Source organism: Filicampus tigris, chromosome 1 (assembly GCF_054856515.1).
Source record: "Filicampus tigris isolate MCC_2025a chromosome 1, RoL_Ftig_1.0, whole genome shotgun sequence".
Taxonomy (NCBI): Eukaryota; Metazoa; Chordata; class Actinopteri; order Syngnathiformes; family Syngnathidae; genus Filicampus; species Filicampus tigris.
Window position 1 is genome coordinate 1,407,881 of NC_141217.1, and position 12,674 is coordinate 1,420,554.

Consider the following 12,674-nt stretch of genomic DNA (forward strand, 5'->3'; position numbering starts at 1 on the left):
AATAGTGGAACGGACTAAGATCACCTCAGCCCTTGCAGAGTCTGTCCCTATTTTAAAAGTAGTCGTCCCTTGTCCTCTGTCCCTAAAATGGGTGTCCATCCAGGACGGAGGGGTGGACCGTTCCACTCTCCGTATGGAACGCCCAGCACTGATTATAGATTGGCATTAAACTTTCAATTCTCCTAATGTTTCTCCGACCAGAGGGCAACAGTGAATTTGTTGGGAATTGTCCCTTTTATAATTTTCAAAGATAAACATTGTTGAACAAAGTGATAACTACTTTCGTTTTATTTTGCCAGGCTTATTAAAGATGCACTGGAACCCAGAGCATGCCCAGTCCCTCAGCCAGTGGCCTGAGCAACACCTGGACGTCTCCTCCACCACCTCCTCTCCAGCACACAAGTCTGAATTCTACTCCGGCCGTGGCCGCAGCTCCTACAACTACTCTTGGGCTAACGACGACATTTCCGCCCTCACAGCTTCCAATCTGTTGAAGCGCTACGCTGAGAAGTACTCTGGCGGACTGGATTCAGTGTACGAGCGGGCACCTGCCGTGGGCGCCTACCCAGAGCCAGGTGCCTATGGGGGCCTCAGTAGCCAGAAGACTGAACTGGAGCCTTGGCCGCTGACACACAGCTCCGATGGCTCCTATTCCCTTGTGCCTCCTGGAGGCCACGACAACCTGTCCACTTCCAAGGCTGTGGCCACAAGTGCAGGCCCTGCTGGGATAAGCAGTGCGTCGGTGGTGAACAGCAACCTCTCAGACTCCGGCTACAGCGGCAGCAGCTCCTGCAGTGGCTCCAGTGACTACCCTTCCAGCTACAACGGCACCTATCTCTCATCTGGATACTGTCCCCAACCCAGTGCAGCACTTCCTCCTGTCTCCCTTCATAAACTTCAGTCCACCCCCGCTGTGGTACCCAGTTATAGCCCCAGCACACCTGTCTATAGCTATCCCCCCAGCACATACCCTCCCCAGAACAGCCTTTCCCCCACCTATAGCCACCCCTCAGCAACATACTTGCCTTCAGGTCTGACAGCACCCACTCCTGTTGCCCCCAGGCCTGCAGTGGTAGGAGGCAGCTACAGTTACCAGACTACCAACATTGGCACATCGGAGTCTGCGGGGACCTTTAAAAGAAAAGCATTTCAGATGCCTATAGAAGGGAATGAAGTTGGGGACAGCACTTGTTACAAGAAATACAGCTATGACCCACAGAAAGATGGAGAGAACCCACCATATGGCGCACGTGACAAAGCAGAGTGTCAGAGGAACAGCTTTGGCAGTTCAGCAGGCAGCACAGATCCACAAGAGTTTAAGCCCAGCAAGTCCTCCTCGCAGCCCCTGGTATCTCCTCAGTATGGGCCAACAGGGGAGTACAGTCCTCCTGCTGGCATAACAGGCGATAACGCAGTCGGTGAGCAGGCCTTGACACAACCGCAGCAACAGCGCTCCAAGGCCCACAAACGTTCTTCATTGTGTGGTCCAACTGTTGACACTCTGAAGAGTCCGGACCCCCATGTGTTGGACCTTATTGATGAGAAGATTTTGGACTGCAGCCCAGCCCTAAGCTGGGGCGAGTTAGCTGGCCTCACTCACGTCAAGGCCGCCTTGGAAGAGGACCTGCTGTGGCCTGTGCTAAGGCCCAGTCAAGTGATGCAGCCACCAAGAAGCATCCTGTTGTTTGGCCCCCGCGGTGGGGGTAAAACCACCTTGACTCATTCTCTGGCTTCACAAATCGGAGCATCCCTCTACCGACTGAGTGGCGCCATGTTGGCTTTGAAAGCGAAGGCCGAGGCGGAACATATCCTGGGGTCTGTGTTGCAGGTGGCAGGTGCACGGCAGCCATCAGTAGTGCTGCTCAGCCAAGTGGAAACCATGGAGGTGGAGGGCCTGCGACAGACATTGCGCAACTTCTTGGAGAAGGCCCAGATGAGCACGGGTTTGGTGATTGTCGTGTGCGCCACCGGCAGACCGGACCTACTGCAAGATGCGCTCCATCGGAGCTTCGCCAAACGCTACCACGTGGGCCTGCCGGATGCCTGTATGCGTCGGGAGGTGCTGTTGCAAGCGCTTTCACCTCGAGGCTACAGTCTGAGCGAGCGAGAGCTAAGCGCGGTGTTGCAGCATACTGAAGGCTACTCTGTGCAGGAACTGCTGCAGCTCAGTCAGCAGGCTCTCTCCTCAGCATCAGCCCCCACTGGAGCAATGCATGGCAAAGCCCCAGCCTTCACAGACTTTGAGAATGCCTTCTGCAAGGTGCGCCCACACAGCACCACAAAAGAGCCGGAGACTTGTATAGAGTGGAGCAAGATGTATAGCCACTAAGGAGTCAGCGAGTCACTAGACTTCAACCCACTATTTGAATGTTTGGTGCTTGTTTTTTTCCTATTCCAAATCATGCAGCCAACCCCCCAAGTATGCGAAAGCTGAAAACACATTCACTTTACAGGAAATAGTTGCCTATGAAGAGCCACAATATTTCCTTTTTATGCCCAAAGAAAAGAAATGTGAACTGACCTTGATGAGTGGTGTAGCTTCTAATGAGAAAATCAGATAGCTACGTGGATACGCGCAGAGATCCTGTTTAGCCTGGGTCCAGGACAAAATCAATGATTTGTTGCTAGGTGATGTGGTCCAAGGTAATGGATAATCAGGGTTTGGAAAATCTCCCCCATTTTTCTGCTTCTCTCAGGATCCTATTTATTGGCAGTCTACTTCCATGCACACCCTCAAGATTGTGTTCGTCTTTGCTTTGGGATCAACAACATTCTTTGACCAAAAAAACGACAAACCAAATGTTCTATTGTTCTAATCAAACTGGATGGCAGAAGTCCTAGCTAGCTACTCGCCAAATACAAAAAACAGTTACGCCATCCAATCTAAAGTACTTGGCATGTCTCTGCATTGTCTTACCTCAACACTCACGCTTAAACGAAATCAAAAATGTGGTTTATTCCTACTGGACTGCTGTCCTTAAATCTCACATCCACCACTATGAACGGTGAGCACATTCCTCCTCAACTGCTGTGGTCCCACCTGCACACCACGTCTTTGTCTGTTTCTTTTCTATGTCGTCTTGTTTGAAATGCTCAGGAAGAATGCCTTTACCTCAGAAATAAGAAATAAAGAATGTATATAATCTTTGGGGTCTCAGTGGTGAGAAGTGAGGAGAAAGCCTCTTAAAAGACACTGCAGCTGGGCTTTGATCCTCAGGAGAGAAATTTGAATATGGTACAAGAGTCACAGTGAATGTAATTCAGGTATTTCAAAGGATATTTGATGCCATAAATCCATGTATTATTATATATGTATTAATAGATTATTGTCATTTCTTTTTGGCTTCTGTTCTTTATTTTTATTGTAGTTGATGGTGGGATAGTGATTGTCTTAAAGAAATACTATAGGTTACAGAACTTCATTTTTGGTGCACAAACAGCTTTTTGTTCTAGTTTACCATGAAACAAAATAACATCATGTAGCTTTCAGAAAAGTCCAAAGTAAAAATGTTTCCAGTGTGTGGATGTTTAAGGTGAATTTATACAAGATAGATCGTGTCATCACACTTCAGCACGATTTGCTCAGAGGGGCCGGTTATCCATCCATCTATCCATTTGTAATAGCATTTGTCTTCATTTAGGGTTGCGGGTGAGCCAATTGACTTGGACAACAGTGGCTGTTTACACACTGAAAGAGTAGTCAACCAATAGCGGGTCACATAAAAGACAGACATTCACATCTCGGGAAAATTGACACTTTTCTGTTAATAGAGATGATTTTGGGCAAGAGAAGTGGTGTACACCATGTACACCATGGACTGTTTGCCAGTCAATTGCAGAGCACATAGAGACAAACAGCCACTCCCACTCCAATTCACACCGATGAACAATTTAGAGGTCTTAATTTAAGATGACTTGGTGAGAGATGAAAGGAACACAATGTACTGCTTCAAACAATGAATGAACAAAAGTCTTTGGTCTCAATACCTAATCAGTTTTTGTTATCAATCATAATCAGCAGTCAATCATGGATTAGACAAGCCCCCAAACTCAAATCCCCAACCCCAACAACCACCCCTCTATATAAAAATGTAAATTTTGAGGCAACAGTTTTGAGCTTTTTCTGTGCTATATAGCGTGCTTGGATGAGTTGAATGAGGTAGAACATAAAAGCCCTGACCTTCCTGTCTGGGATGAACCTTCCTCAGTTTTCACTGCCCTACAATACATTGTCTATACATCTGTCCATATTGCACTCCTTCCTGTGGTGAAATGATGTCATAGTTTTCACTTTCTCCATCATATTTTCCTCTTACGATGCAATGTTCTCCTCCTCCACAATGTACAGTGGCCATACAATGTAATACACGTGGACAAAATTGTTTGTACCCCTCTATCAGAAGAAGAAGAAGAAATAATAATTATAATAATAACCCCCCCCCCAAAACAAAATCGATGAATATCAACCAATGAAAATCAGAGACCTCTTTTGAATTGTGGTTCAACATTCATTCATTCATTCATTCATTCATTATCCATACCGCTTATCTTCACAAGGGTCGCGGGCATGCTGGAGCCTATCCCAGCTGTCTTTGGGCAGTTGGCGGGGGACACCCTGAATTGGTTGCCAGCCAATCGCAGGGCACACAGAGACAAACATCCGCACTCACAATCACACCTAGGGGCAATTTGGACAGTCCAATCAACTTACCATGCATGTTTTTGAATGTGGGAGGAAACCGGAGTACCCGGAGGAAACCCACGCAGGCACGGGGAGAACATGCAAACTCCACACAGGGAGGCCGGAGCCGGGATCGAACCCACGACCTCTGAACTGTGAGGCGGACGTGCTAACCAGTCGACCACCGTGCCGCCTTGTGGTTCAACATAATTATTTTAATAAATTAACTTATGAAACATGATAAGCTGACTGACGGCTTACAAGTTTGAAGACACACTGATTCGAGCATACACCTTGGTCGAAAATGTCCCTATGGTCAAATTCTTCTCAGTCTTTTCTGGGGTTCCATTACTTTTGTCCATGCCTGTTTCACAAGCTTTCTTATCTTTTTTCTTTCTTTCGGTAGATATGTAATTCTGTTGAACCACAATTCAAAAGCAATATCTGATTTTCTTTGGTTGATTTTCATTGAATTTTCATTTATTATTGCTATATTTTTTCCCCTTTCTTTAAAGAGAAAGTCAACCCAAAAATTTTCAAAGTTTTCTCAAGGCCCACTAGTCGAAACATGGCATTCTGATTAATATTGTGTTTGTGGAATTTGAGTGAAGCAGCCATCTCAGGGGGCGGCCATTTTGTCACTGAATGGTCTTTTCCTGAGCCCTGAGCAACTGTGATGTCATTTTCAGTTGACAGAAATGACAAAATGGCCAACCCAGACCGGTAAAGGTGCATCGAAGATTTTGGGGGGTTGACTTCACCATTATCCATCCATCCATCCATCCATTATCCAAACCACTTATGCTCACATGGGTCGTGGCGCGCTGGAGCCTATCCCAGCAGCTTCGGGCAGTAGGCGGGGTACACCTTGAATTGGTCGCCAGCCAATTGCAGGGCACACAGGCAAACAAACATTCACAATCATAGTCACACCTAGGGGCAATTTAGAGTGTCCAATTAATCTACCATGCATGTCTTTGGAATGTAGGAGGAAAGCGGAGTACCCAGAGAAAACCCACGCAGGCACGGGGAGAACATGCAAATTCAACACAGGAAGGCCGGGGCCGGACACGAACCCACGTCCTCCACACTGAGGCGGACGTGCTAACCAGTCGACCAGCGTGCTGCCCCCTTTAATTATTGTTATTATTATTATTATTTTCTTTTTTCGTTAACAAAGGGGTACCAACAATTTTGTCTACGTGTATCTTCTCCCCTCACCCAAAGTCCCTTCACCTTCCCTGGAAGTACTGTGATTGATGTTTCAGTCAGGCCAATGCATCAGATCAATCACAATGACCAGCTTAAGTAGTGGCGAGTGATCACTGTACAACAAAGTCAAATTTGTGATTATTTATGAGATAATCACTCATAACAACCCTTTTTACACTTTGTTTGGAACGGTAAATTTGTTCTTGTATAATTTCTGTAACAATGTCTACCTCTTTTTTTGCGGCATATTGTACATGAAAGTATTTATTTCATGTCTTTCGTTGATGTTGCTGATTTTTGGAATTGATAATGTTCTTGAAATGTAATGGTCTACCTCACAAAAAGACTGTATTTTAAAGAGAAGAGTATAACAACTATTAAACTGAATTTGTCAATATTGCACACCACGTAATGCTTTGTCTATTTTTGTGACCTCGAAACTGCGATTGTGATATTGTGATGTATCATGTTGCAATCACTCATCAATGTACTTAAGCTTGTCAGCTTTTTAACTGAACAGAAATGATGATTGATCATAAAATATTTACTGTACAATGCATGTATACCAGGGGTATCCAAACTCGGTCCTCGAGGGTCCTGCCTGTTTTCCATCTAGCCGAGATGTAACGCACCTGTTTCAAAAGATTATAATCGTTATCAAACTTCTTCAGAGCTTGCTGATGAGCTGATCATTTAAATCAGGTGTGTTGCAGCAAGGAGAGCTGGAAAACGGGCAGAAAAGCGGCCCTTGAGGAACGGAGCCGGACACCCCTGATGTACACTAACGCTTTGACGCTGTGCTCCATCCACGTTAAATGACATAGGCTGAGCTAATTTAGCATCAACCATCTGTCTAGGATACTTGCTCGCGGTTAACTAATATTGCATTAGTTAATCCAGTTAGTAGTGTTTCCCGTGAAAAAATGTTTCTCTGCACTAAAACACACAAAGAATAATGACAGACACCAGCTTTGAGCATTTTCTGAATACTAATCATTGATTCTAGGAGGGTCAAGTCTCTTTATATGGAAACATTTGGCACATAATCTGCCACTCACAAAAGAAACATGATTCAAGATGCTAATGAAAATCATGCAAATTGTATAGATTTATAAACATTAACAAAGGTAATCAATAATATTCAGAAATGTGTCATTTTGAGACAGCTGTGTTCCATGTTTTATTGCAAAGGTACCATGACTTTAAAATAACCTGTCCAGTATTATTTTTCTGTGCATTAAAGTGATCTGCTTTTGAGTTGAGCGCCAACACTTCTCCAGATCTTTTGGACATGCAAAAGAATATTACATACATAAATGAATAAATGACTGAATGAATGACTAAATAAATAAATCCTCCTAGTTTACTTTTATGCATTTGGTGAGGCATCATTGTCTACTCTTTAAGCTTCACAAAGCCAAGATTCACTGGCACCAATTTACTATAACCAAATAAATAATTTACTGTATTGTGAATCAGTTTGAGTAACATCTAACATCTAGGGGTGGGAATCTATGGGTACCTCACGATTCGATCCGATTCTGATTCAGAGGCCCACGATTTGATTCGATTCCGATTCAAAGGCCCACAATTTGATTCGATTCCGATGCATCACTACAATGGCTTACATTTGATAGTTAATCTAAAACACTGGTACATTTTTAAAACAATTGCATAACTCAAGTAAGAGCAAAGATTTCACACTTAAAGTGGCAAGGCAATCCCGTTTACATGTGTCAACACAAATTTAAAAAAGTGCCAATGGCAGCATTTGTTGAAACAAATGTCTGTAACTTCTCATACAAAAAAATCATAAAAACATATTTAAACTTAATCTGATTTAGTGTGTAACCTGTATTTTAATACTTTAAGTGCAATACGCATCATGTAACCCTGTATAGGATAAGCGGTTTGGAAGATGACATGACATGAGGCATCATGTAATTGACATTACTGCGTAACTTAGCAATGAACATGCAAATTCCACACAGGTAGGCCGGGGCCAGATTCAAACTCACAACCTCTGCACTGTAAGGCGGACGTGCTAACTAGGGTTGGGAATTTCGACTAAATTGCCGTGCTGTGATTCGCTAATACCCCGAACATCATATTTGTTTGTTTTATTATTTATTATTATAAGTGTTATTAATAAAACACCTTTTTAATAACGCCTCACTTCTCATAAACATACTTTAATTTCCTATCCTTTTAACACAATATTTTTTTTTTTTCAAACATTCATATTTACTCTGTCATTAGTTCATGCCATAACCTGGGTTACATTGACATTATAGGTGCAATCAATTTTATAAAGACCAGACCACTGAAAACAAGAATCTTCTCAGCTATCTGTGAGGAAATGGGAACTGAACATCAAGCTGTGATGTTTCACAGTGACGCAGAGTGGCTGTCACAATGAAAAGTCTTGTCCCAAGTTTTTGAGCTTAGAGAGCAGATAAGACTGTTTTTTGAGCAGGAGCACAAGTATGAAGTCGCAGAAAAATTCAGTGATGAGAACTTTCTTGGGAAACTGGCCTACCTGAGTGACATATTTGGGAAGCTAAACAAACTAAATCTACAGCTTGAAGGGAAAGATGAACACCTGCCTCAGGACACAGATAAGATTGGCTCTTTCACGCGAAAGCTTTCAATGTGGGGCAGGTGACTTGATGAGGGAAACACTGACTCATTTGAGAACCTGCATGAATTTGTAGACACTACTGACTATGATGCTAGCTCAGTTTTTCCACACATTAAGCAGCATATTTCAACACTTATGGAACACTTTAAAAAGTACTTACCTGACAACAGTTCCCAGTATGACTGGGTGAGAGACCCTTTCAGTGCACCAGCTCCAACTTGCTTCAGCTCTGCAGAGGAGGACCAGTTCATTGGCATGACATCTGACTCCACATTGAGACTGAGCTTCATATCACAAACACTCAGTGAATTCTGTCTGAGTGTAGAGAGGCAGTATCCACTGTTAGGGCAGAGGGCTATGGGCATTCTGCTTCCTTTTGCAACAGCCTACCTTTGTGAGACTGGCTTCTCTGCTCTTGCTGCACTGAGGACCAAGTACAGGTCCCAGCTAAACATCGGGCAGGAGCTGAGAGTTGCAGTATCATGCTTCAAACCTCGCTTTGAGAAGCTGTGCGCTGCAAAACGCGCTCATTGTAGCCATTAATCTTGGCTTTCTCATTTTGATTGAAAAAAAATTAAAAATCAGCACAAATTGTTTTATTCATTTTTATTGTGTAAGTTAAAGCGTTTTATATATTGTGCTCCTAAGTTAATGTTGCTGAAGTCAATTTGAATTTGCTATTATTTATTGATTTTGTTCATTTTATTTTCAGCAGCATATGGTGCAATAAGTCTGTCAAAATTTTTTACAGCTTAAACAAGGATATTATTTTGGGAATTTCAGGCAAATTGATGCACTTAAAATCTTTTCTTTTACAGATTAATAAACAATGTTAATAAGGTTGTTCTTGTAGGTTGAATTATATCTCTTTGTTTTCTTTATGTTAACAAGGATACGATGTTATGCAGAGGTGTACCTATAACTATTTTATAGACAAATGCTATTATTTATAGTTGTGGCGGAGAGTGGGTGGTGGGGTGGGGGGCGCAAATTGTTTTCTTCTTGCTGGGGGGCGTAACAGAAAATAATTGAGAAGCACTGGACTACACCCTACAATCCTGCATAGTGAAAGGTTTGAGACAAAAGGCGAGACGATTGGAGCCAAGGTTGACAAGATTGTGTCAAAAGGATAAACAAAGGTTGAAAGGACAACACTCAGCAGTGCTCTAGTTTCCCTGAGTGAGGAGCACGGCTGGTGGCAAACATTGCACGATTTCCATAATACCAGTGCAGGTTAAACATCATAGCTCAGACAGAATCATCCAGACTTATGCCTTTCTAGATCCAGGTAGTTCAGCTACCTTTTACACAGAATCTGTGAGGAAACATCTGAATGCTACCGGTAAGAAAACAGCCAGAATGCAAAAAACTCTAGGACAAGAAAAGCCAGTAACAAGCTATGTACTGACTGGCCTGGAAGTGTGTAGCCTGGAAAACAACAACTTCGTTCGGCCGCCTGACGCGTACACCCAAGTGGAAATTCCTGTTTCGAAGGAGCACATACCCACACAAAGGGACAAACAGAAGTGGCCATATTTGAAGGAGGTCCAACTCACAGATAAATGCAGAAATAGGACTCCTAATTGGAAACAATGTACCCAAGCTCATGGAGCCATGGAAGGTTCTTAACAGCCAAGGTAGTGAACCATATGTGGTCAAGACCCTATTAGGATGGGTGGTGAATGGCCTGCTTCACGATTACTGTATTTGTGAGGACTCAGACACGGCATCGTATCTGCTTGCCAAATCACATATCAGTATCAACTCATCCAGAAGATAGGTAGCGCTTCACTTCCGTTAGCACAAATTGAGAATTATTTTTATATGTACCATATATGGGCGGCACGGTGGTCGACTGGTTAGCACGTCCGCCTCACAGTTCAGAGGTCGCGGGTTCGATCCCGGCTCCGGCCTCCCTGTGTGGAGTTTGCATGTTCTCCCCGTGCCTGCGTGGGTTTTCTCCGGGCACTCCGGTTTCCTCCCACATTCCAAAAACATGCATGGTAAGTTGATTGGATACTCTAAATTGCCCCTAGGTGTGATTGTGAGTGCGGATGTTTGTCTCTGTGTGCCCTGCGATTGGCTGGCAACCAGTTCAGGGTGTCCCCCGCCTACTGCCCAAAGACAGCTGGGATAGGCTCCAGCACGCCCCGCGACCCTTGTGAGGAGAAGCGGTACAGATAATGGATGGATGGATGTACCATATATGATGGTGTACCTTGCATGACTGCATCAACCTTTATAGCACAATACAACAAAAATGTTTTGTAATTATCTTACTCTGATGACTTGCACTGAATGAAATCAGCCAGGGACGCATAGTCCGGACAGTAGCTGCTGATAGCCAGCCTCAAGCAGATTTACAGCAACAACAATCTGCCCATTCGCTCCATTCGGCGCGTACAAAACAAGCCAACTTTTTGCACACTGTGCTAATGCTAATAATATTGCTGTCTTGGTAAAGTTCAAGAACTGTAAAAAAAAAAAAAGCCGCCGAGTGAACAGGATGCTGTGTGGCTGTGTGTCACGTAGTCTGCCCGATGCCGATTGGCTGCCGCGAGTCGAAATGGCAAAAAAGGTTACTTGTTTTATACGCGCAGAATGGAGCGAATGGGCAGATTTTCGGCCCTTCGCCCTGCATCCCACCGCTCCAAACGTACCATTTGCACCGCCCCGCATGCAACCGCACCCACCCACGCAAACTACATTGACTCCAATTCAAACGCTCCACCAGAAATGCTCCCACCGCAGTTGGTGTGAACGTAGCATGAACGTAGCAATACAGTAGTGAGGGCGGATGATAGGCTGGCGATCTACCCACAATGGCTTTGCGATCGACCGGTCGATCGCGTTCGACGTAATGGGCACCCCTGGTCTATTGGCTTCCGCATTTTAGTTAGAGGTGACTCCATTATCCGTAAGATTAATCTTAAAAATCCAGCCACAGTAATGTGTATTCCTGGGGCCAGAGCACCCAACATTGAAGAGAATTTTAGGGAGCTGACTCGCAAAAGGACTAGACACCAGCACAGGGCAAACAACACTAGGTACTCAGACATAGTGATACATGTCGGCTCCAATGATACTAGGATGAGGCAATCAGAGATCACAAAGAAGAACATAGCAAGGACTTGTGATCTCGCCAGAAAGATGAGTCGGCATTGAGTAATTGTCTCTGGCGCCTTGCCTGCAAGAGGCAATGATCAAAGGTTTAGCAGATTATTCTCGCTTAACCGGTGGCCAGGCTATCTTTTGTAGTGAGCAGGGACTGCAGTTTGTAGATGATTGGCCTTCTTTCTGGGGCTGACCTGACCTGCTCAAGGTGGACGGCCTTCACTCTTTCTACAAAATATAGAATTACTGTTTGAGCCTTCCATGACAGTTCACATTAGAGCAGGTCGGATTACAGGCGATTAGCGAGCCTATAAGAACGGGTATAGAGGTTTTAAGGCTAGCGCTATGCCAGACTCTGACAACACACGTGTTTTTTTATTTACATTAGAGCCGTACACAACACATACTGCTGCATCAGAAAGTGATACAGTTTCTACTGAGGTGGTGCCATATGATAATAATAGGACTCGAGAGCCGATAAATAACTACCACATTCCTACAGTCATACCCTCCCGCCGCGCTTATAGTTGTTCGAGGTACAATACAGGACCCGTTACGATCAGGAATCCTGTTATGGACAATAATTCGGATAAACCTGTTTTATTGAAACTCGGTCTATTTAATATTAGATCACTCTCTTCGAAAGCCCTGCTAGTTAATGACCTCATAAGAGACCATCATCTTAACATGATTGGGTTTTGCAAGACCTGGTTAAAACCTGATCATTTTATACCGCTAAATGAGGCCTCGCCTCCAAACTTCATATGTTGCACGCCCTCATAAGTGGGTGGTGGTGTAGCCCTTATTTATGAATCTGATCTCAAACTTAGCCCGCATTCCAGTGACGCCTTTAAAACATTTGAAGTTCTCATTATGCGATCTACAGCCTCATTGCCGTTTTTTCTTGCAATTATTTACCGTCCCCCCGGCTCGTACGCTGGATTTTTAGATGAGTTCTCTGAATTTTTGACTGATTTGGTAACTCATGCAGATAATATAGTGAATATGGGTGACTTTAACATTCAT

General features: G+C 44.0%; 1 protein-coding gene across 1 annotated transcript in view; it reads left to right on the forward strand.

Moving 5' to 3' along the window:
- The window catches only part of fignl2 (fidgetin like 2), a 46,373-nt gene extending 39,916 nt beyond the window's left edge, over positions 1–6,457 (forward strand). The window contains exon 3 of the mRNA XM_086049583.1: positions 300–6,457. Coding sequence (XP_085905709.1) covers positions 300–2,329 — 2,030 coding nt within the window. The 3' untranslated portion in view covers positions 2,330–6,457. The remainder of the gene's footprint in view (positions 1–299) is intronic.
- The last annotated feature ends 6,217 nt before the right edge of the window (positions 6,458–12,674 follow it).